Below are 26081 nucleotides of genomic sequence, written 5' to 3' on the forward strand. Positions count from 1 at the left end.
AAGGTCTTGTGGGGTGTCTGGCCTAGAGAGAATACTGAAAGCCATCAGGGGTCTAGAGCAGGCATAGGCAAACTCGGCCTGCCAGATGTTTTGGGACTACAACTCCCATCATCCCTGACCACTTGTCCTGTTGGCTAGGATGAGAGTTGTAGTCCCAAAACATCTGGAGGGCCGAGTTTGCCTATGCCTGGTCTAGAGGGACGAATATTGCCTCTGGGCCTGAGATTCTCCCCCTCTACTCTGGCCTACCTACCTGCTTGGTACAGGTCAGTATTACCTCCTTAAACCAGCAGTGGCTTTGCATTGTGCTAGTCGGGGTTTTGTCTGAGCCTTGATATCAGAGACAATTTATAACTGGAGATCCTGCATTGATAGCGGCTGTAGAATGAAGACCAAAGAAGCAATGCCTTTTATATCAGCTGCAGGAAAGCAACAATGGGATACCTTGTTTTATTGAGTGTGTTTTAATTATACGTAGGGGTTTTACAATTGGGTTGACACCTGTAAACTGTTTAGAAGCCACTTTGGCAATTGGTGGTATCTACATGTATTATAATCGTTAAAGCCAAGATTGTTTTGCGAGAACCATCTCTTTTGTTGAATCTGTGCTGCTTTGTTAGAATGGATTTTTGCTTTAAGTGCATAGATTGTTTTACTTGTTTTCACAACTGCGCAACTATATTGTTGTAAATGAAGAGCTTTTATGCTCGGAAGACTAAATGCTTTCTCCTCCGCATGACTACAGGTAGATACTCGCAAATTCCTTATAAAGCCTGCCTGTGTGCCTGCAAACAGCGAGTGCCAGATTCACTGGACCATATTCTTTTGGACTGCCCTTTGCACAGCAGACTCCGCAAACAGATGCTGAGCAAGATGCAACCCACGGCTCCGAGAAAAAGCCAAATGAGGTTCCTCTTAGCGGACAGGGACAGGGACGTTGCTACCTCCGTGCCTTCCTTTTTAATCTCCATCTCACCCGAAAGGCTTCTTAATGAATCACCCCTCTAGGGCAGGCATAGGCAAACTCAGCCCTCCAGATGTTTTGAGACTACAATTCCCATCATCCCTGACCACTGGTCCTGTTAGCTAGGGATGATGGGAGTTGTAGTCCCAAAACATCTGGAGGACCGAGTTTGCCTATGCCTGCTCTAGGGAATAGACAGGTGTGAAGCAGAACAACCGAGTGCCTTGTCACCCTCGACAGCCTCACTCCTGTCCCTTTTAAATTTATCCCTCAGATTTGAAATGTCTTTAATGCCAATAAAGGTATTTGTATTGTATTGTATTGTATTGTATTGCATTGCATTGCATTGCATTGCATTGCATTGCATTGCATTGTATTGTATTGTATTGTATTGTATTGTATTGTATTACACAGCCTAAGACCTGGCAAAAAGCCAGGTAAGAAATCAACAATCAATGACAATCAAAATAAATCAACCAACTTTACAGGGAATGCGTCTTTATTTGGAATGATCCATGGCAATATTTATGCCTTTGCAAGTGTTTTCATCCATTTGAATGTTGAACTCCTTTGGGAAAGAACGGCGCTTGGACGCTTATCTGAAAGCCTCTGAGCAAGAGTTTAAAGAATCTCTGAAGAGAGGATATCCTAACACGGGCAGCAATGGAGAGGTCTATCATTGCACTGAGCACCACAACACGGTTCTTATGACAGCCAGAAGCCTTAAGCACTATGAGGAGCCTGCTTCAGTTCTCGTGTTTTCTCTCCTCTCTGTGTTTCCTAAACTGGAAAGAGGTGGCGGGACATTCTGTTCGTACACTTCGCCCAGTCTAAGCTGAGATTCCGAAATGGCATAGCTTCTCAAAACGTCTTTGTAAAGTAAGGCGTCCTGCAGGCAAGCAGGTAATGGCAGCTGGCGGATAAACTGGTCTGACCGTAAGCGATCGCTCATCAAAAGTGACCGGATCTCCAGACGGCAGAGATGAGACAAGGGAGGGATGTGCTCTGTCGCAGAAAAATAAAACAGAATTATATGGGGCACAACAACTGAGAGGACTTCAAGCTCCCTTCTGCAATTGTTCCATAAAACCATCATAGTTAACATCCACAGGTCAGGCTGCCCCTCCATGACTTCGTCTTGGCTCCTTTTAAACCCATCTAATTGAGCAGCCATCGCCACACCATGCAGCAGCGAATTCCATAAATGCATCACGCACTGTTTAGAGAGTGGAAGCCTTTCTTCCTTCTGCCCTGAATCTACTTAGCAGTCAAGACATATCTAATCTGCATTAAGAGTTCCTGAGCCCACAGACATGCTTTGCAAATTCAGTGCAAACTGGATGATCTTGGGTTTTTTGTTTGTTTGTTTTGCTTATAAAATTTAAAATATAAGACCGAAACCAGCTCCCTTCTATTAAATAGCACCATCTGCCTTATTTTTTTAAAAAAAAAAATACTGCAGATCTTTTAAACAGACAAGAGAGAAAAATAATGAAAATATTGAGGGCAGGGGAGGGCGAGTAAGTGAACTGAAGGGAGACCACAAAGAGATGGTAATTAAGCAAATATTCAGACTGAACCATCCTGATACGTTTGCTGGCCTTGTACACAGGAGAGAGAAAGAAAGACATTTACTGATCAGAGTCTAGCCTAACCTTTCTATTATTAAAAAAATGGCATTTCACTCTCCCGAGTCTCTAGTTAGCAACTGACGATTCCATACTGTATCTGCGCTTTTCTTTCTCCCTGGCGGGTGGTCCTGAGCTTCACCACTGCCAGGAGTAATTGGCTGACCTTTATCTCCAGAGCTGGATCAAGCAGAACGACAGGATCATTTATATATACCCACTGATTTGGGAAGGCTAATTGGAAGAGCCGTGTTGTATGGACGCCTCTGCTCTGAAACCAGCTTGCACTGCATAGGAAGGAGTCTGTCCACCAGTCATCTAGCTCAAAATTATTTACTCCGGCTGGCAATGGCTCTCTGGGTTGCAGTCCTTCGTAGCCCTCAAACTTACAGCAACATCCTACACTGAAGGCAGGGAGAATCAACAAGCTGCTCTCCACGTGTTGCTGGACTATGATGATGATGATGATGATGATGATGATGATGATAATAATAATAATAATAATAATAATAATAATAATAATAATAATAATAATAATAATTTATTATTTATACCCCGCCCATCTGGCTGGGCTTCCCCAGCCACTCTGGGCGGCTTCCAACAGTATATTAAAATACAATAACCTATTAAACATTAAAAGCTTCCCTAAACAAGGCTGCCTTCAGATGTCTTCTAAAAGTCTGGTAGTTGTTCTCTTTGACATGTGGTGGGAGGGCATTTCACAGGGCAGGTGCCACTACCAAGAAGGCCCTCTGCCTGGTTCCCTGTAACTTGGCTTTTCGCAGCGATGGAACCGCCAGAAGGCCCTCAGCACTGGACCTCAGTGTCCGGGCAGAACGATGGAGGTGGAGACGCTCCTTCAGGTATACTGGATCGGACTACAACTCCCATCATACTTCAGTGCACATCTAGAGATCCACAGGTTCCCCATCCCTGAATTCTAACTCCCAGCTGGGAGCAACAAGGCTAAATGGTGCAGTGAAGCCCCTAGCACACTCATAGACCTTGTGCTGACCAGAGTGCAGAATGGCAATAAAACTGCTGGTTTTCACCTCTCCAAGCTAGCCCGGCCCAGAAGCCTGGATCAGGCTTATGATAGAGTTGGAAGGGACCCCAAGAAACTGGACCAGTTTAGGATGAAACAGATTCTTGGCTAGTCTGGCTCCACCACCTCTCTCAGCCATTTGTGGGGCGGAGATAAACTAGCTACCATTGGTGGGATACAGCTTCCGCCGCCACTGCCACCCCCCCCCACACACACACACTTTCAGTGGGTGCCCTCTGCTTTAGAGGCCCCTGCCATAAGAGTAAAGCCTCTGCCATATCCTAACTTCCACCCAGCATGGCAGGTTTCATGGTCTGCCTGGCAACGAGGCCTTCTACAGCGAAGCACGGATTTTTGTGAAACGCAATTACTCTGGATCAAGATCCGTACCACTTCTTTTACAGGCGTTATTTTGCCCAAGCGTTTGTAATGCACGTCAGCCCCAAAAGCAGTTTTGTCATCTATGCCGTGAAATAAAACAGATCGCGTAGCGCTGAACAAGTCACTTACTAAAGTGACTGCAAGTCACCCAGGCGGAGGTTTCTTTGTGGTCGGAAAGGATCTGCTCCACGTCCCAGGGAAGCCTCTTCCAGTTGGTGAACTCCAGAAGGAAGCTGAGAGTGTCACTGCTTACAGAGGAAACCCTACGATCAAGCAGAACTTTGTTATTAGGAGAGCTTTTGCCTGAAGATGCAAATACCATATTTTTTGCTCTATAAGACTCACTTCTTCCCTCCTAAAAAGTAAGGGGAAATGTGTGTGCGTCTTATGGAGCGAATGCAGGCTGCACAGCTATCCCAGAAGCCAGAACAGCAAGAGGGATTGCTGCTTTCACTGCGCAGCGATCCCTCTTGCTGTTCTGGTTTCTGAGATTCAGAAATTTGGTATGTGTCAGGAAGAAACCGCATCCCCAAAGTCTCATCTCCAAAATCACATTGTACATCATCCTGTCTGCTCAGTCCCTGAGCTTCGCCTGACCTGTGTTGATCAGGGAACATTTGGAGGGGGCGTTCACATTTTCACTTGACTGTGTGAACACCCCCTGGGGTGGGGGACCCCGAGCCACCCTACTTGTGTTCCAGGTAAACACAAGAAAAGTCACTGCAGACCTTTCCTCCATTGCTGGAGGCAATATGCGTCTGAAGACCAGGTACCACAAACCGCAACAGTACTGTTGCCCTCAAGTCCTGCTTGGTTGGCCAGTCTGAGAACAGAGAGCTGGACTGGTTGGACCCATAGCCTCATCCAGTAAGACTCCTGGTCAACCCAAGAAGGTCAGAGCTGGTGTCCATGGGGATGGATGTGCCCATGAAGCTTAGAGCAGGGCTTCCTGATCATTGGCCAGGCTGGCTGGGGATGATGGGAGCTCGAATCCAACAATATGTAGCTCCCAAACCCCTGCCCTAGAACACACCCAGGCCAAAAAACACACAAGCAGTTTGAACCAGGGCTTGCTAAACTTGTCAAAGGTGCAACGTACATATGGATTCTCCTGCCCGGTAGAAATCATCCTTCAACTAGAACATCATTTCATTTAGCTGAACAGCTTTGAGCTGCACTTGGGGCCTGTAAACTTAGGCTCTCGACGGCTTGATGAATTCAGCAATACTTGCTCTGCTCGCCCACCCCTAGTATTAAATTACACTCAGCAAGCGGGCTGCCAGTTGGAAACCATAAGCTTGTCCAAGTGCCATAATTAAAGGATTTATATTTTGCTTCCCTTAAGGAAGCAGCCTTCAAGGTACAGGGGTCTTTCCTAGAGATCGAAGCAGTTAAAAGAACCTTTTTCATGCTGCCTGCATCCAGTGACCTTTAATGGTTTGCTTCGGAATACAGGGCTCTTTTTTTATTATTTTAACCCAGCTGCAAGATTTGTGTGTTCAGCAACAAGATGATTCCTGCCCTTTTACAGCACAGAAAAGGCATTTTGTGCCCCTTTCCCATAGAAGCGGGTCTGCACATGCCTTCCCTGCCCCCTTGCTGAAACCTTTAGAAACACAGTGTACGGCTTGTTTTCTCCTTTCACTTGACAGAGACAGACCTCCTGCCCTCGGTGATGAGTCAACACAGCTGGAATTCAACACAGAACACAAGTCTGTGAAAGATCCACACTATGTTCTCCCTGTAAGGAGGTTCTGCCGTCGCTTCTCTTCCAGTTTCACTGTCTGTCAACAATTATTCGCTTCTATTCCAAGTCTAGGGACGCGGGTGGCGCTGTGGGTTAAACCACAGAGACTAGGACTTGCCAATCAGGAGACTTGCTCGGTCCCTGCTCCTGGAAACCTAGCAGTTCGAAAGCACGTCAAAAAGTGCAAGTAGATAAATAGGTACTGCTCTGGCGGGAAGGTAAACGGCGTTTCCATGCACTGCTCTAGTTCGCCAGAAGCGGATTAGTCATGCTGGCCACATGACCTGGAAGCTGTACGCCGGCTCCCTCGGCCAGTAAAGCAAGATGAGCGCCGCAACCCCAGAATCGGCCACGACTGGACCTAATGGTCAGACGTCCCTTTACCTTTACCTTTATTCCAAGCCTGCTTCTTTTTCAGACTTGGGGCTGGAGCAGACATAACGCTCTTGAAACCATGGTTAAGGAATTGGGCTGCAAGAGCATGCGCTTCCTTTGCCCCTAATCTCTCCCCCACAGAAATCCCCATTGTGAGTCCTAATCAAGGCTAAAACCTGAACTTGACCCTAGTTAAATGCTAACCAGGATGTCCACTAGAGGCAGTTTTTCCTCAGTCGTAACCATGGTTAATTGATCAGGAATGCCTTACTCATTCACTCCCCCTTTTTGTGCATGTGAACTCCTTGTCAATTTAACCAATGTGCAATGTTACATCTGCCCTGAGATTCATGCCAACCACGATTAGCTTGAAAAGGGGATCTGAAGCTGGTTCACAAACCATGGTTAGAATTGGCCTTGGTGCTGACGTAACACCACACCATGGCTAAAAGGGAGAGGAAATTATCATGGGAAAGGAGAGCATTTGGGAGAAAGAGGCTACAGTCAGAGGAGTTTGCTTCCAATTACTGTACTGTGCTTATTTAACTGAATCAGAGAATTGGCATTACCTGCAACAGGAACCATATTCTAAAATAGCGCATAAAGGCAAAATTGCATATAGTCAAGACACATTGGCTACAACGGCAGGTGAAATCGTCAAAGTTTTTTCCAGCCACTTTTTAATTTTTTTGTCAAGCACATAAAGCTGAATGCACACAAGTTAAATGTGTGTACACTGCGGGTCTACTACATACGCAGATGACTGTCTCATCTAAGGCTTTATAGAACCTTTATGTTAAATAAGAACACAAATCACAGGTGGGGGGAAAAGCCTTCATTGGCAAACTTTCATTTTTACATATCTGTTTTATTTGCAAAGGGAAGCCTTGCAGGAGTTAATACTTTACTGTTCCTTCGGAGTTGCACTGTACTTTTGTACTTTTGCCCTTCCAGGCTGTGATGTTCTTTCTTTTTGTTACGATTGTACTTCTTAACAAAATCAATTCATAAAATTATTTTAAAAAGAAGAAGAAAGAAATGCTTGTGCCGACAGAAGAACCCAGAGCTATTAAGTGCAGTGCATCTGCAAAGTAAAAAACCACAAATAGACAAGGTGGATGTGCATCTATATGCATGAATGTACACACAAGTGAATACATGCATGTGTGTATGCTGCTCACACGTGCACAGTGTATTTTATTTCCGATAATGCAGAGACCACTAAAAAACTTTGATTAAAAACAGAACAAGGTATAAAACAACACGGAGAAAATTCACAAATGTGAAAGACCTACAAAATCAGAATAAAAGGAAACGTTAACCCCTTCCCCCAAAGGCTTGCCTGAATAAATACATTTTTCACATGCACTGAAATCGTTCGGTGAAGGCGCATGTCATATATATATATATATATATATATATATATATATATATATATATATATAATTGATATATTGTGTGTGTGTATCTGTATGTAATCTTGCTTACCATGATTCACTGAGGAGATGCACTGGATTGAACCCAGCCAACAGGAGGGACGGCAACCATTCTTTGTGCTTGTCTCCTGCAAGAATTGCATTCTTCGTAAATTCCGTCCGGTGCTCTCTGCGTGGAAGCTTACAGCCTCGCTTCAAGAAATGCTGAAATAAAGAAAACCTTCCATCATGCAGACAGAGGCCTAAATCTGCTTCGGAAAGTGTGATCCCATACTTCAGAAGAATGAGGATTAAGCCAGACCTGCAACCAATGTTCAAAAAACACACATTTGTCAATGCAGTATTGTTTTTCAAAATGTCTGCACTTGAGCACCAAAAGGCCTACAGAGGAACAACTGCAAATCATACTGGGATGTTGTTTGTGGTGGGGTGTTCTTGTTGGGTGAGTGGTTGCTGTTTGGTTTTCGTATCTTTATTTTATATGGGAATTGTTCAGCTTGGTTGTGTATTTTTTATGTTTTATCAATAGCATATGAAACCTACACAGCATCTTAAAAATCAGAGACATCACCTTGCCAACAAAGGCCCGTATAGTTAAAGCTATGGTTTTCCCAGTAGTGAAGTATGGAAGTGAGAGCTGAACCATAAAGAAGGCTGATCGCTGAAGAATAGATGCTTTTGAATTATGGTGCTGGAGGAGACTCTTGAGAGTCCCATGGACTGCAAGAAGACCAAACCTATCCATTCTGAAGGAAATCAGCCCTGAGTGCTCACTGGAAGGACAGATCCTGAAGCTGAGGCTCCAATACTTTGGACACCTCATGAGAAGAGAAGACTCCCTGGAAAAGACCTTGATGTTGGGAAAGATGGAGGGCACAAGGAGAAGGGGATGACAGAGGACGAGATGGTTGGACAGTGTTCTCAAAGCTACAAACATGAGTCTGACCAAACTGCGGGAGGCAGTGGAAGACAGGAGTGCCTGGCGTGCTCTGGTCCATGGGGTCACGAAGAGTCGGACGTGACTAAACGACTAAACCACCACAACAACTTTTATTATGTTGCAGTTAGGCATTTCCCCCCCATGTTGTAAGCTGCCATGAGCATGGTTTGAAATGTGGGAAAGCAGCATACAAATAAAATCATGTGTGCATATGCTCCCCTGCAACCACACATTTCAGGAGAAGATCCACAGTGGTGGGCAAACTGTCTGAGAAGACAGATCCTCAGCCTGAGGAAGCCCTGGGTCCCCCACAACACTTTGAAAACTGCTGACTTCCTGGATATATCACTGAAGTTCTAATAGTATTTATTGAATCTGCGACAAGCCATGTTAATCTTGCCAGACGTTAGCCATTTCCATTAGTATGGGGAACTGGTTAAACTGCAAGTACGTCCTTCTTTACAAACTAGGATAATGTCTTTCTCACTGGCTACCCTCCTGTTTCTTCTTCAGCATCTAGTTATATTACTGGAAGTTTAAATAGCTTTTGAAACTAAGCAGAAAGGAAGAAAGTAAAAAAGCACTGAAAGCGTCCAGGTTTTGAAAACACGAGTTGGTTCATGCGTAGGGCAAAGCCAAAACCATGTGTTGCTGCTAATACGTGAGCATGCGAGTTCCTAGAGAGGAGACCATGGCCATTTTGCTCTTCCTCCAGTCCTCCTGCTATTGCTGCGAGCTAAACAATGGTTTGGCTTACCGTATTTTTCACTCCATAAGACGCACTTTTTTCCTCTTAAAAAGTAAGAGTGTGTCTTATGGAGCGAATGGCGCTGCGCAGAGAGGGAGAACTGCGCAGCGCCCCTTCAGCGATGCGCCTGTCCTGGCTTCTGCCTTAGCCATGCGCAGCCTCTTCGGGCAGGGGGAGCCTTCATCCCGCTGCCCTGAAGAGGCATGGCGCGGTTATCCCGGAAGCCAGAACAGCCACACGGTATCCCAGAAGCCAGATCCCTCTTGCTGTTCTGGCTTCTGGGATTCAGAATAATTTTTTCTTGTTTTCCTCCTCCCAAAACTAGGTGCGCCTTATGGTCTGGTGTGTCTTTTGGAGCGAAAAATACAGTATATACAATGGTTTGGCTTCCCTGAATCTGGGCTTCTGGTTTGTCTACTCCAGACAAACCACAAGGTATAAGCCGAAGGAGAAAACCTTGGTTATAAGCCTCGGTTATTGTCTGGAGCAGAAGAAACCGCAAGCCTGCTCAGCCAAACCATGGCTTAGCTCACAGCAATGCAGCAGACACAGAGGAAGAGCAAAGCGGCTGCAATCTTGTCTCCAGGAGTCCACATAATTTGGGCTTGGGGTTGTATGTTTGATCCGTCTCTACGTAAAAAGAATTTGTTTTTGGAAAACCAAGTCTCTTGTAACTTATGTAGGACAGTTCCCTGAGGCTGCCTGGACAGTTTCCCCTGTTACTTCTACCAAGGTTGTTAATTATCATAATTTCATAAAAAGAATATCTGCAGAGTGATGCCTCCCTGAATGCTCAAGGTGAGTTATGATAAAAGCAAAAATATATCGAGAGAGACCATTAGAACAAAATTCAAAATAGGTAAAATATTAACATTAGCAAATGCTAATAGGAAAAAAACCCAACCTTTGCCACACCAAACAGGGCTTATAACTAGGGTTTTAAAAGAAATCCAGTTTATCTGATTTGTTTTTTTAGGGTTCATTAGAAGTCACTGCAATAAGACTGACAAAGGCAAGAATGATAAAAATACACAATAAAATATGACAAAGGACTTTAAGACCAGCAACAGATACACATATCACGTTTGAGAAACTCTGGACTGATAAATGCATTTCTGTTTTAACGCATTTCAGAATTTCTCCTTTCCTGTAAGCTGGAAGAGGAGAAAAACCAAACTGCGTCAACAAGCATTCCTCCTGCACCCTCCGTGTGTAATATAGAAAGGAAACCCCAGCAGAATCCATGCTAATAACATTATCTCCTTTTTTCAAAAGGAAAATGAGAGATTGATATTAGGAGAGAATCAAGCAGCCATTTCAAGCAGAAGGAGATGGGTGGGGAGGGGAGAGAGAGAGAGAGAGTTCTATGCTAATTAAGAATATACTTGACTCAATTACAAAATCATGTCAAGTTCCCTAGAGACAGAGATTGCTGATAAAGGCCCTTTGAAAGCAAGGAAATTAGACTGAATGTGTGTTCGACAAGCCTCTGCTTCAAAGAGGAAAACTTCCCCAAGGAAATCCTTACCAGGTTCTTTGGATACGACCCAGAACTAGTATACACCAGGCAGAAGTGCAATTCTGTGGCCGCCTGTTCATCAGGAAGCCTCGTGGATTTAATTGGGCTTACTCCCAGGTTAGTGTTTACACAATTGCAGCCTGAGAGGGAACCCCTGTTTTTAAAAGAAAGCCCTAGAGCAGGAATAGCCAATGTAGTTCTTTCCAGATGTTGCAGGACCACAGATCCTATCAACCTTGACTTTTCTCCCTGCTGGTTGGGGCTGATCAAAGCTGAAGGTCAACAACATCTGGAAGGTACCACGTTGGTTAAACCTGCCAAGGGCGCATGTGGAATTCGAGCACTGAAGTTCAGAAAGTCCATACGTATGTTTAGCTCTACAGAGGGGGGAAGACAGCTTCATATATTACACAGCAATATGGAACACAGTATATTACACAGCAATATGGACCCTTCATATATTACACAGCAATATGGAACCTTCCCAACAAAGGTCCATATAGTAAAAGCTATGGTTTTCCCAGTAGTGATGTATGGAAGTGAGAGCTGGACCCTAAAGAAGGCTGATCGTCGAAGAATTTATGCTTTTGAATTATGGTGCTGGAGGAGACTCTTGAGAGTCCCATGGACTGCAAGAAGATCAAACCTCTCCATTCTTAAGGAAATCAGCCCTGAGTGCTCACAGGAAGTACAGATCCTGAAGCTGAGGCTCCAATAATTTGGCCACCTCATGAGAAGAGAAGACTCCCTGGAAAAGACCCTGATGTTGGGAAAGATTGAGAGCACAGGGAGAAGGGGATGACAGAGGACGAGAGGGTTGGACAGTGTTCTCCAAGCTACCAGCATGAGTTTGACCAAACTGTGGGAGGCAGTGGAAGACAGGAGTGCCTGGCATGCTCTGGTCCATGGGGTCCACGACTAAACAACAACAACAACAAGTTATTTTATGTCAGGTTCTGAGTGATCACTGCCACCAAATTTATCCACCCTCTCCTGCCAGTTCCTGCTGATACCTACCCCTTTTGGAAAGCCAAGGGCATGGGTGACCTGCAGCCAAAGACTGGACAAGCCTGGGCATCTGGGCTGTAACCTTCCTTAAGCAATAACTCCAAGCAATCTTCATGACCGCCTAGGACTGCAGAGTAGACAGGGCTCACTTTGCCTTCGGCGCTGCCACAGAGCCGGTCAGTAACAGGTACGAGCAAGCGTAGTATACTAAGGATATGAAAAGTGCTTGTTATTGCTACAGGTTTCAGTGCAAGAGCAAAATCTTTCCTGGCACTTCAAAAACCAGCAACCCAACATAACCATCTTTCAATGTTACATAAATATTAAAACAGTGATTCCAGGGTTTAAAACAGGTTGATCCTTAATGGATGGGGGGGTGAGGATCACACATTTGTAAATTACTTTAAAATATAGCATTGAAATTAAAATGCAGTTACCGTATTTTTCGCTCTATAGGATGCACCAGATGATAAGACGCACCCAGTTTGGGGGAGAGGAAAACAAGGAAAAAGATATTTTGAATCCCAGAAGCCAGAACAGCAAGAGGGATCTGGCTTCTGGGATACCGTGTGGCTGTTCTGGCTTCTGGGATAACCGCGCCAAGCCTCTTCAGGGCAGCGGGATGAAGGCTCCCCCAGCCCGAAGAGGCTGCACGCAGCTAAGGCAGAAACAATGGAAGGCAAGTCGCTGAAGGGGTGCTGCACAGTTTTCCTTCTCTGCGCAGCGCCTCTCCCACGAAGGAGAGGCGCTGCGCAGAGAGGGAGAACTGCGCAGCGCTCTTCAAGCGAAGCTGGAGAAGGAACAGAAGGGTCTCCTTCTGTTCCTCCTCCGGCTTCACAGGACAGGTGCCTCGCTGCGAAGCAAGAGGAGGAATAGAAAGAGTCCCTTCTGTTCCTCCTCCGGCTTCCAGCCAGGCACGTGGCTGAAGGGGCGCTGCGCAATTCCCCCTCTCTGCGCAGCGCCATTCACTCCATAAGACGCACTCACATTTTCCCCTTACTTTATAGGAGGGAAAAGTGCATATGGAGCGAAAAATACGGTAAATCTTGGTTTACATAGATTTGAAGCACAATCTACACCTAAGATCTACTTGGATGAGAGACTTTGCATTCAGCAGATTTGCTGGCTGAGTCAAGGCTCAGCCAGGGATGCGCCCTAATGCCAGTTCAGCCAGAGATACACTGATGTAAGCCCTGCAACCCAGCTCAAGTGGGGTTCTGGCCTCTGAGCCAGTGGAACTTCCTACCCCTGGACCTTCTGATCGGCAAACCCAAGAGGTTCAATGGTTTAGACCACAGCGCCACCCACGTCCCCACATTCGAATCCATGTGATGGTGGTGAGCTCCTATTGCTCTGTCCCAGCTCCTGCCAACCTAGCAGTTTGAAAGCACGCCAGTGCAAGTAGATAAATAGGTACCACTGCGGCAGGGAGGTAAACGGCGTTTCCGTGCGCTCTGGTTTCCAGCAGTGTTCCGTTGCGCCAAAAGCAGTTTAGTCCTGCTGGCCACATGACCCGGAAAGCTGTCTGCGGACAAACGCCAGCTCCTTCAGCCTGAAAAGCAAGATGAGCGCTGCAGCCCCATAGTCGCCTTTGACTGGACTTAACCGCCCAGGGGTCCTTTACCTTTCTACCCCTGGAGTATAAGGTAAGTCTAGTGACAACTTTGTTTGCTTGGAAATTGTAGCAGCTTCTTCTAGAACCTACTTGCTGTGCCCCATTTCTGCTGCAGCGTGGATAGGTAACTGCCACTCATCTTCATTGCAGTACAGGTTTGGATCTGCTCCGCTGGATAACAACAGCTCCGTGCATTCGTCATTGCCCTCCTGCGCAGCGATAAATAACGGAGTGGCCCGATCCTTGGCTTTACAGTTGACGTTTGCTCCTGATAGACAACAGAGAACCCAGTAATTAATGAATAAGAGAGGTGGTTAAAGCCCAGCACTCTGCATCTTGCAAACATTCCTGCCGTTCAATAGGACCGCTGTAAATGATCTTTACTGTGTATGCTTGCTATGCACGCTCAGGGAGTTATGAAGTACACTGTAGGGTCAAACTAACGACGCATCTGGTCTTGCCAGACGCCTCTGAATGAGCAAAAGCATGTATGCGACAACGGCCGCCAGAGTTCTGGTAGCACAAGGATGGAAGACTGAAGGAACCCCAACTAAAGAATCATGGCAAGAAAAATTGGCGGACTATGCAGGACTGGCAAAACTGACATATAAGCTACGGGACAAGGATAACTGTGACTTTAAGGATGAATGGGGACCCTTTACAAAGTATCTGAAGACGCAACAAAGCGAACTGGACTCCTTGGCAGGTTTTGAATGAACATTCGCAAACTTTTTAATGATAACAATCAGCTAAATAGTTTGAGGATCTATACAACTTTGTAACATGCAGAAAACAGCATTTTTAGAGAAATCAAAGACTGGAACTGAGGGAAGTCGGGGGGTGGGGGGCGGGCGGGTTTTGTGTGGGAGAGGGGGAGGGAGGAAAAATGGGGGGGACAAGGATGATATGTTTTTGGATAATATGTCTTGTTTTAATTTTGAATTAAAAAAACTAAAAAAAAAGCAGACTATGACATTAACAAATATCCCCTCTATATCTGATCATCAGAGATACACTGCCTACAAATGTGGAGGTTTCATTACAACTTCCCCGGCCCTTCAGTCATCACCAGGGGCCCTTCTCCGTGTGCCTCCTTTGAGAGAGGTGCAGAAGGTGGCAATGCAATAACGAGGGTTTTTCCCCCCAGTAGTGGTTCTCCATTTGTGGAATGTTCTCCCAAGGGTAAAATGCCTGGCATCAACATGGTCAGTTTTCACACACCAGCTTTAAGACTACCCTTCTTGCCCAAAGTTGGCTTGCACCTTGATATGACTCTGGCCTTTACTATGGTACTCATTTTCTCGTGGGGAGGGGTTGGATCTGTTCTTTCTAGAGTATTATTGGTCATACGGTTTATTTTAGGAATTTGGTCTTATATTTCTTGTTCTTTAGGATTGCAGTCAACATCGTGTTAAGCATGTCAGTGCCCAGATTTCTCCCTCTGCAATAGAACACTTATATTCTCATCTCTTCTCTTCTCCTCTCATCACTTGCCCCCTAAACCTGTTCTAGAGAGGGGGTTCCCCAAATCATCCAGAGCAGATTTGGGGATGATGCAGACATGCACAGGTGAGGAGAGGATACCTGGTTGCGCTGTAGCTAACCCTTGCATTAGTGCAACGTCTTAGTTAAATGCCATCATTATTTTTTAAACTGTTTTGCATTTTATGGAGATATAAATCTATTACTTTTCTTTTTATAATGCAACAAAATAACAACAACAAATCCCTCCATAAATTTATTTTAAATCTTTTAAAAGCTATCTAAGCTACAGGTCTCTGCTACAACCTGCAGTAGGTGCTCTAACCTCTTCTCCTTGAAACATTCACTTTGTTAATAAGCCACTTCTATTAAACAATAGCAGTACTGTTATTCTTACACGAAGGAAATCTGCTGAAAGACAGCAGCGTCACAGAAACAGAAAAGGGTTACCGTATGATATAAGTATCCTTAAACTTTCAAGCTTCCCATACTGCGCAGCAACAAATAAAGGGGTGATCCCAAAATCATCCACACATTCTTTTTCGGCTCCTTTGTCGAGGAGTAATTTCAATATCTCCGGGTAGTTCTGAAAGTGGGTAAAAAAGGAGTTCATTGTTGTTAAAAACAGAGCAAGATCTCGACATGTATTTGCATTGAGTACCGTGCCATTGTTCGTGGTTCCCAGCACTTAGCAGTGTCTCCCTCCCTCAACAACTCTGAAAATAGGGACGGAGGAGAAATTTATATTTAAAGCCTAATCTATCAAAGTCACGGGATTCTGCAAGGCCCAGCCCAGAACGCCTGCTGCTCTAGCAGTTCAGAGAGCATTCTGTGCCAAAGAACTTTGGAGGTTGGCTTGGGCAGGGAATTGCAGGCAATGAAACTCTCCAGCTTGTATTTTACCTTTTAAATACTGAAACTCCTCTGCCTGTTGTTTGAGGAGCCCCAGTGCATCGGGACAAAAGAATTATTTCAAGCAAATTAATGTTCAACAACAGATTTATCACCCATGTTATGCCTGATCATTTCTTAAAACATGTGTAATACTTTAAATATTTTAACATGCTCACTGTGTTTAACGCTCGGCACACTTCCTGCCTTATTCAGAGCGATCATTTGCATTTAAACTGACTTTTCTGCACCCGGCTGTCATAAATCACCAAAAGGAACAGCATGCAAAGACTACACAAAGCTGCCATTTTAAGAGAGAGAAGGAGAAAGAATAAAACTTTATTTATATGGAAATGAAATTGTGGATTTATAGATTACCTGAAAAGCAGCTTGGTGCAGAGAATTCCATTCAGACCAACAGTGGGGACCATTAATATTTGCTCCTTGTTGAAGGAGGAGCTTTATCACATCAACGTGTCCATTTTGAACAGCTATAAACAGAGGGTTAAAAACCATTATTCTTATCAGCTGCACCACATACGTTCATCATAATCAACACCATCATCAGAATGCTGTTTTCCATCCGCTACTGAAGTCAGAATTAATTCTCTTAAGTAGACGTGCAGCACTGCACAACCCTCAACTTCCCTGCATAAAAAGGAAATGTAAAAAAAAAAAAAATCATTTCCAAGAGACGTCTGCTTTGGAGGCAAAAGATTTGCAACTTCCTAGGCAGCCAGTGAACTGTACATTATCAGCTTTCATCGTATGGTGAAGACACACCTCTTTACCCTGGCCTTTTGACATTTGAAATATGTACCGTATTTTTCCGTGTATAACACGCCCCCCTGTATAAGATGCCCCCTATTTTGGGGGACTCAAAATTAAGAAAATGGGGGGAGGTTGCCCCCGTGTATAAGACTACCCCCCTTTTTAGCATTATTTTTTAGTAAAAAAAACCTAGTCTTAAACACGGAAAAATACAGTATATTTAAGACTCACTTTGGCTGTGCATGTTATCTGTTTTTAATGTTGTGTTTTACACTGTGGCAATCCACCCTGGGACCTTGTGGTGAAGGGTAGGTAATAAATACAGAAACAACAAGAATAACAATGACAGAAGAACAACAACAACATGGAAGTGTTGAGCTCAACATATGTCCTTCACCATCCTCCTCTTGTGCACAAGGATGAGATCAGAACCTTTTGCTACCACTTTTAAAACAATCTGTTCCACTTTACCTCCGAACTTGGGAAACTGGTTTGTTTGAGCAGGCCAGGGTCTGAAACCACAGCTTGATCCTGGTTTTCTTCCAACAAACCACAGTTCCTCACGTTCAGGTGTAATGGGAAATAGTGCTTAATTTTAAAGTGGAAACAAAAGCTTTTGGTACCTTCCTTGTGGCTATGCAGTGCCGGATTTACGTATAAGCTAAACAAGCTATAGCTTAGGGCCCCACTCTCTTGGGGGCCCCCAAAAAAATTTAAAGGGAAAAAAACTGGACGTACATTTCCAAAATATAAGATAAAAAACAAATAAAATAAAACCTACATACAGCAACAGTGTTTTGTGTTGTGTAGGCTCCTATGATATAAGTAATGGGCCCCGCTTGTAGCCAGCTCCCTAAAATATCACTGGTTTGCTCATTTCTATATATAGGCTGCCTGCATTCTCCATGTGCAACTGGCTTTAGATACCTATTAGGTCCATAAATTAGCATATAGCATATATTCAACACAAAAAAATGACAATTTGTTCCTGACAAAGGACAGCTGGACATATAAAGGGCCCCATTACCTTCAGTAGTTTAGGGCCTCATCAAACCTAAATATGGCCCTGTGGCTATGTAAGGAAGAGGGAAGGGAAATGGGCAAGCTGGAGGCTCGGGCAGTAAGAAGAAACCATGGTTTCCTGTTACAGCCCAGCTGGTCCATCATCCTCTGCTTCTGTGGCCCATGGGAGAGATGAAGGCAGAGGAACCTGGGAGCTGACTAGAAACCCAAACAGGTGTTGTGGGGACCTCCGGTCCTTGGTCAGGGGTGCCCAGATCTGATGGTTCCTCAGGCTCACAGACAGCCTTGGCTGCAGGGTCCCATTCCCCTTGCTGCTCATCTGAGGAGACCTCGGGTTCAAGGTCTGGGCAGGGCTAAGCCCTGGTGCATAATTGTCGTTTCCTAATTTTGACCTAATTAAAAGACGCCTGCTTCTTGGGAACAAAGCAATGACAAACCTAGGCAGCATCCTAAAAAGCAGAGACATCACCTTGCCAACAAAGGTTCGTATAGTTAAAGCTATGGTTTTCCCAGTAGTGATGTATGGAAGTGAGAGCTGGACCATAAAGAAGGCTGATCGCCGAAGAATTGATGCTTTTGAATTCTGGTGCTGGAGGAGACTCTGGAGAGTCCCATGGACTGCAAGAAGACCAAACCTATCCATTCTGAAGGAAATCAGCCCTGAGTGCTCACTGGAAGGACAGAAGCTGAGGCTCCAATACTTTGGCCACCTCATGAGAAGAGAAGACTCCCTGGAAAAGACCCTGATGTTGGGAAAGATGGAGGGCACAAGGAGAAGGGGACGACAGAGGACGAGATGGTTGGACAGTGTTCTCGAAGCTACCAGCATGAGTCTGACCAAACTGCGTGTGATGGCCTGGGATTCCGAGTCTGAGAGTGAACTGGAGGAATCCCAGCCGGCACAGGAGTCCCCGCCTCCAGGGCCGGCTGAACTGGGGCAAGGCCTAGATGCTGAGGAGCCTGCACCTGTGCCAGATCCTCAGGGGCAGGCACCAGGTGAAACCATTCTGGCCCCAGAGGTGCTGGAGGACTCAGTGTCTACAGGTGAGCCTCCCCCGGGGCCCAGTAACCCTTCGGCCTCTCCTGAACTGCAGAGGCTTAGAGCAGAGAGGCGAAGGGAACTGGTCTCTCCCAGGAGGAGTGCTCGCCTTAAGGCCAGGAGAGGCGGGGCTCCTGGGGGCCGGGACCGCCCCCGGCCTTAGAAGAAGATAAAGGTCAGGCAGCCCGGTCCCAGGTTGCGGGAGCAACGTCGTTGTGGAGTACCTGCTTTTACCCAGACCTAGACCTGCACTTCCGGTGTGCCTGTTCCTCGCCCGGCTTCCTGCTTCTGACTCTCCGGTGTTCCTGTTCCTCGCTCGGCTGCCCGCTTCTGCCCTACCAGTGTTCCTGTTCCCCGCCTGGCTTCCTGCTGCTGCCCTACCAGCGTTCCTGTTCCCCCGCCCGGCTCCCTGTTTCGGACCTCGCGTCTCATCTAGTGATCATCTACCCTGCTAGTGACTCTGGACTGAACCTCGGCTACGGTATTAGTACCTTTCCCCCCCGGGACCAGCACACTGCGGGAGGCAGTGAAACACAGGAGTGCCTGGCGTGCTCTGGTCCATGGGGTCACGAAGAGTCGGACACAACTAAATGACTAAACAACAATTTTGACCACTGCTGGATTTTAACAACCACAAAGCTGAAGAAGGGGCACGTCATCAGCTTATCTCTCTCAGCAGATTCCCCATCTCCATGAGAAGAAATGTGATCGCTTTTCCTTCGCTCCCAGGCGACTTTGGAAACATCAGAGTCGTGTCCAATCATTTTCATCGGCAGCTGAAGCCCACCTTTTACAAATGGCAGACACAATGACAGTCTCTCCTGTAACATTTTTTTTTTTAATAGAATATGTAAACCTGGCTCGGGGAGCGAGGATTTCTTTAACATTTTACTTCAGTAGTCCTTCGCTCCCAAGAGAAATCAAAAAGTCGGTCTGAAAAGGCCACAGGTAAGTAATAAAAATAAAAATCAATGTGTGTCTGGCAGCACTGTAAACTAAAACTTCAAGGTGGGGGGGTTAGGAAAGCTGTGATAAATAACATGAAAGAAATTGTGGGTTATGCCCTCCCAACTGCAGCATTAACTGTGCTATTAGGTTTTGTGAAATACTGTGTTAAATCGGAATTCTAGGAATAGGACGAAAACTTATTGATAGCAGCAAGGATGATGGGGGGGCAGGGGGAGAGATGTAATTCTAAGAGTGGTCAAAAAATAAATAACATTAACAGAGCAGAGCATTAGAAGTACAGCATAAATCATATAATACAGTTAACAAGTCATCAGCCAAACAATTACAATCTGTAAACCACTATTAACAAACCAGCAACTTAAAAAACAAGCTAAATATCACAATTACAGTGTTAAGCCATACTATAGGGTTAACAAATCAAAAAAGCATCTATAAAACAAAAGAGCAACTAAAATGTAAGTTTAACACTGCTCAGTTTATGCACGTACATTTCTCTCCCCCTGCATGACTCATAATTTTTCACTCTGTTCCCTTCATCAAAATACACACGCCCATCCATCGTAGGGGATGACCCTGATCTCACAGAAATACCTACAACAGACCCATAATTTAAAATCATTAGTTATTAAGTTAACTCTGCCCTTCCAACAAGTGTTTAATGCAATCAACAACAACAGCATTTTTTTTAAGCAAAATTCAGTGTTATTCGTGAATAAAGCGATTTCCTTTAATTGGGTGTGGAAATATAGAAGACGACAGAAAGATGGAGCGTTAATCTATGTAGCTCAGTATTTTCCATTGAGACTGGCAATGGCTCTTTCTCAGTCATACCTGAAGACACCTGGGACTGAACCTGAAGAAGAAGAAGAAGAAGAAGAAGAAGAAGAAGAAGAAGAAGAAGAAGAAGAAGAAGAAGAAGAAGAATAACAATAATAATAATAGAATGCAAAACATGTGCGCCGTCACTGAGTTACAGCCCTCCAGTCGCAAAGCTAGTTTGCTACTGGAAATAACGGCAATCTTTCATTTCTTTTTTTAAAAAGAACAGATGGCCTTAAGTACTGAGAGAGGACAGAAGAGAGGAGGGGAACAAAATGTCTATTCTAGTTTTTCTTCCATGAAAATTAACTGAACAGGGTTGCCAACCCAGCACCCATGGGTGCCATGTTGCCCATAAAAACTTCCAGGAGCCTTTAAAAGTTTAAAAGGCACAAGGAGATAGGAGAATAATATATTAAGTGTGGAATAACAAATAAAGTGAATAACGCAACAATAACAAAAATAATAGTAGGTAAAGAAGATCGCACACGGGTGGAGGGAAGTACTGGGCTGTGAGGGAGGGAGGTGAAGAGATTAATTGAAATTGTTAAAGATTGATACAGGATTTAAGAGATTTAAGTTTTCATAAAGATTCTATAAGGAAAGCAGAAATCAGCAAGAAATATCAAGTAAAGGTATCGGAGAGGAGATCAGTGTAAATGAAAACATGAGACTTATGGTTTTGTTACATATGATTTTATTTTGGAGTTGTCTGTTTATTCTGGAGTTGTTTGTTGTAAAGAATGTATAATATGTGAATAAAATAATAAAGGATGATTTTTTTAAAAAAAAAGGAAGGGGGGGCGAACTTCCAGAAGTGTCCCTTGGCAGCAACGGCAAACTCTGAGCTTTTGTTTTAAAATAACTCAGTCTCTAGTAAGCATAACCTTGTTGTGGGTGGTTGTCTCTCTAAGTTTGTGTTCTGCCAAATCTTCCCCATGCTGCCATTTTGTGGTACTGTTTTTGGGGGACAGGGAGCGGGTTGGTGTGGGGGATTCCCTGGTCTTGAATGGGGTAACTGTGCCCCTGAAGGACCAGGTGCGCAGCCTGGGAGTCATTTTGGACTCGCAGCTGTCCATGGAGGCACAGGTCAAATCTGTGTCCAGGGCAGCTGTTTACCAGCTCCATCTGGTACGCAGGCTGAGACCCTACCTGCCCGCAGACTGTCTCTGGAGTGGTGCATGCTCTAGTTATCTCACGCTTGGACTACTGCAATGCGCTCTACGTGGGGCTACCTTTGAAGGTGACCTGGAAACTGCAATTAATCCAGAATGCGGCAGCTAGACTGGTGACTGGGAGTGGCCGCCGGGACCACATAACACCGGTTCTGAGAGATCTGCATTGGCTCCCAGTACGTTTCCGAGCACGATTCAAAGTGTTGGTGCTGACCTTTAAACCCTAAATGGCCTCAGCCCAGTATACCTGAAGGAGCGTCTCCATCCTCATCATTCACTGAGGTCCAGCTCCGAGGGCCTTCTGGCAGTTCCCTCACTGCAAGAAGTGAGGCTACAGGGAACCAGACAGAGGGCCTTCTCGGTAGTGGCGCCCGCCCTGTGGAACGCCCTCCCATCAGATGTCAAAGAGATAAATAATTACCTGACATTCAGAAGACATCTTAAGGCAGCCCTGTTCAGGGTAGTTTTTAATATGTAACGCTGTACTGCTTTTAACACTGATTGGGAGCCGCCCAGAGTGGCTGGGGAAACTCAGCCAGATGGGCGGGGTATAAATAATAAATTATTATTATTATTATTATTATTATTATTATTATTATTATTATTATTATTATTATTTTGTGTTTTGGCCTGTCTCTTCCATGGTAGCCATTTTGTGACCGACACCCCAGCACTCCCTCAAAATTCTGCCACAGACTCACACAACTACCCCTCTGGAAATAAAACATCATATGGCACGTAGATTGAAGGCACTGCTTTTTTTTTTGTAACCCTGAATGAATTTTATAATCACTGATGCACAGACTTCTTAAAGACAGGTACTTTAACGGAACAGTCTCTGTGGAAGTATTTGTTTGAAACCAAGGAAGTAAATAAACTCAGAACATGCCACCTTTCTAAGCTTTTGCTTCTCTGATTCTGGAAATCTCACAGAACTGCCAAGCAGATTTCTTCTCCCTATTAAGCCAAGAATTTGCCTTGACTGTTCTCAACTTCCTCAGTGGACTTGACTCTTTTCATTGATCTATTAACTCTGCCAGCTTACAACCCAAAATCCCCACACATCAGGAGGTTAGAGAGTCAGAAATTCTTTGAAAACAGAATAGCAGCTGAGACATGAAAACAAAACAAAAATCAAACAACAAAGCCAAGAATAGCAAAGAGACGTGAAGCAGGATTTGCAGTGGCGCTCAAAAAGGAGTTTCTCCTAGGTCAACTGAAAACCTGTGGCTTTTGCCTTGCTTTTTCACCAGAGCAGCAAATTTGAAAAAGAGGTTTCTTTCCAACAGACACCTGTTGAGCCTTTTGAGAATATGCAGACGAACCATTTTCCGAAATACATAGCCTTTTCTTTTTCCATCACATTTTTAAAAAACTGAGCATTAATAAAGATTGAGCTGGGGAGGGAAGTTTTCTTTATTTTCTGTAATCTTAAGACAGAAAATGAAAAAGTGCATTTTGGTTTCTTTCGGTCTTTGATTCAGTTAACTGTATTTCGACACCAGTTAGTGAGTGAAAATAAAAAGTTCTTACGAGAGTTCATCAAAGCTTTATTGCAATTTTCACCTAATATACACATTTTCCTATGCAATTTCCCCTCGCACATTTTTTGCAAACCAACAGATGAAATTTTGGTATGTTATTTTCACTAATGTGTGCGTTTTCATGCACACTCTACCACAGTATATTCTTTTTCATACAGCTTACTCAGCCAGGAACCTGAATTGCAAAATTCAGAGTTGTACAAATGTATTAACTTCACCACAGCCACCAAGTGAATCTCTTTCTTCTATTGCCACCTCCACTATTCGGCCCTTTAACCTTTTGGACTTCAACTGACCCAACCACTGAGCTATGACCCCTCTCCAGAATAATAACATAGGTGGCACTTTCTTGGCGAGCACTCAACGAAGGGACTTCCTGATTCAGGAACTAGGGACATTATACTTTGAAGATGAGATCCAACAAGCGATTGTGAAGATAGGAAAAACTCTCACTACCTACACTTCTTCTGACGATCCAGAAGACTATGAGGAAGGTCTAAGGCAGTAATGGCCAAACTTGGCCCTCCAGGTGTTTTGGGACTACAACTCCCACCATCCCTAGCTAACAGGGCCAGTGGTCAGGGATGACAGGAATTGTAGTCCCAAAACAGCTGAAGGGCCAAGTTTGGCCATCACTGATCTAAGGCTGCTAGCCATAATGACTATGTCCCAACTCTGTTGTCAACTTTCTGGGAATCACAAGTGGATAGAGAGCTGTTGTGGCCAGGTATTGCTCACAGGCTTCTTGTTGTTATCTAGTTGGCCACTGTTAGAACAGCAAGTTGGAGTACACAGACCACTGGCCTGATCCTGCAGCCTCTTCTGTTTGTACCAGAGCCAGATGCAAAATGGTGGCTCAGGAATTCGTTGCCCGCCACAACCCCTGTCTTATGCACAGGGAAGACCTGCTTATAAAACACTATCTGAATTAGGACAGTCGTGATTCCAATAGCCAAACTCAGGCGGGAGAGAAAGCCTTTGAGTTGCTACTACAACTGGGAGCCAGTTACACTTATTGATCTACTACAAGTTACCCAGAAATCCATCAGCAGATTCAAATCTATCATCAGACTAGCCCTATCAGGTTGTAGAGGTTTTGGCTGGCTTGGGTAGCAGGCCCAAAATTTGTGGTAGCCGCTGATCTTGACTCTCCCTCAACTTGGAAGACGAGTGGGTTTCATGCCCAAAGGGCTATGCATGGCCAGAAACCTTCTTGCTTCAGTACAGTGACACCTCGGTTTACATTACCCTCAGGTAATGTAAACTTTGGGTTGCAAAAGTGGCAACCCCGGAAGTGTTTCGCTGCGTGCGCATGCGCAAAAGCGGTCCCTCCAGTTGCAGAAACCTCAGGATCCTACCAGAGCTCCGGAACGGATCCCATCCATAACCGGAGGTACCACTGTATCTCTGAAGCCTGGCATGAGGTCAGAAATGAGACCCCACATATTTCTCCCTTTGCATTCCCCACAAATGTATGAGCTGAGCTAAGAAAGCGCAACTGCATTTATAGACCCTTGCCGCTCCTAGCACTAATGCTTAAAACATTTTCTTCCTATTTAGAATCATTTTTTCAGCAACATGTAAAGAAGAAGAAAAGATTACTGAAGAAACAGACATGCGAAGATACTCGTTTACACAGCAGACCCAATGGAGAGCATTGTCAACAAACCACATAAAAAAGGGAATATTTAAGAAGAAGAAAATATCCCTGGGAATACTCCAAAGAGCAGAAAATGTTAAACAGATGCGTTCCAGCCGCAAAGAAAAAGGGCTGTAGATGCCAGAACACCTTGTCTCAGCATGCTATGTTTTCATAAATATGGTTCAGAAAAATGTTACAGTCTGCAAACATAGCTGAACGAGACACTAAAAGGTAAAGGGTAAAGGACTCTTGGATGGTTAAGTCCGGTGAACGGCTGCGGCACTCATCTCACTTTCAGGCCGAGGGAGCCGGCGTTTGTCTGCAGACAGCTTTCCGGGTCATGTGGCCAGCATGACTAAACCGCTTCTGGCGCAACGGGAACCTGAGCACATGGAAACGCCATTTACCTTCCCGACGCAGTGGTACCTGTTTATCTACTTGCACTGGTGTGCTTTCAAACTGCTAGGCTGGCAGGAGCTGGGACAGAGCACAGACTCCAGGAGCAGGGAACCTTGAGGCCCTCCAAATGTTGAACTCCAGCCCATCAGCCTCAGGCAGACTGACTATGGTCAAGGGTGCACCTGCTTCTGTGAAACATTCTTAGCCACTGAACTCTCAGTCTTCCCAGCTGATTACTCCCCAGTTCTAGCTAAGCACTCCTACCAGTCGTTTGTATACCAAAATTGTTGCAGTCCATCCCCACCAGTGGTCATATCCCCCAGTTGCAGGATCCATGAATACAGATTGGGGAAAAGGTCGGAGTTTATAGTCCCTCTCCCTACTTCCAGCCCAAGACCCACAAACAACAACTCACCCCCTAGGAGAAGATACCTCCATACAAGCTTTTTCAAAACACTGCAGCATTTTGCCATTCCTTGAGTAACACTGACATCTGCCGGTTCTCCACAAATACTGTCTAATTTTAGGTTAAGTAAATTATTTCAATTATTTTTGGGCCAGGGTATTTTCAGAATGGGGTGTGCTCACCTAAGAATAATGGTGTGCTTGCATCATTAGTAAGCTCATTGGGATCAGCTCCAGATTCCAGAAGAATAGCAACGCACTCCAAACTTCCTCGACTTGCAGAAAGATGCAATGGGCAAGTGCCCTCAAATGTCTTCGATCTTATGTAGCTATCAGAGGGTGCTGGAGACGATGTAATAAAATAAAAAGAGCATTGCAAAATAGCATTAGAAAACAGGAAATCCTTCGTTTTGGAGTTGAAGCAGTAGGAGAAGATAAGCTTACACTGACTTTGATGGGCTGGATGTAAAGTAGTGAGGAGCTAGGACAACTGATGACCTTCTCAGCTTCACAAGG

The 26081-nt window shown here is 44.9% G+C and overlaps 1 protein-coding gene across 3 annotated transcripts in view; it reads right to left on the bottom strand.

The window, feature by feature from the left end:
• Positions 1-1445: 1445 nt before the first annotated feature.
• The window catches only part of ASB3 (ankyrin repeat and SOCS box containing 3), a 45586-nt gene continuing 20950 nt past the window's right edge, over positions 1446-26081 (bottom strand). For all 3 annotated transcript variants that reach the window (XM_081188647.1, XM_081188648.1, XM_081188649.1), the window contains 8 exons: positions 25749-25907; positions 16158-16270; positions 15339-15474; positions 13497-13674; positions 11801-11998; positions 7629-7877; positions 4148-4281; positions 1446-1969 (listed from right to left, as the gene is read on the bottom strand). In XM_081188647.1, coding sequence (XP_081044773.1) covers positions 1695-1969; positions 4148-4281; positions 7629-7877; positions 11801-11998; positions 13497-13674; positions 15339-15474; positions 16158-16270; positions 25749-25907 — 1442 coding nt within the window. In that variant the 3' untranslated portion in view covers positions 1446-1694. The remainder of the gene's footprint in view (positions 1970-4147; positions 4282-7628; positions 7878-11800; positions 11999-13496; positions 13675-15338; positions 15475-16157; positions 16271-25748; positions 25908-26081) is intronic.

Source organism: Podarcis bocagei (assembly GCF_964188305.1).
Source record: "Podarcis bocagei genome assembly, chromosome: 3".
In the NCBI taxonomy this organism is placed as follows: domain Eukaryota; kingdom Metazoa; phylum Chordata; class Lepidosauria; order Squamata; family Lacertidae; genus Podarcis; species Podarcis bocagei.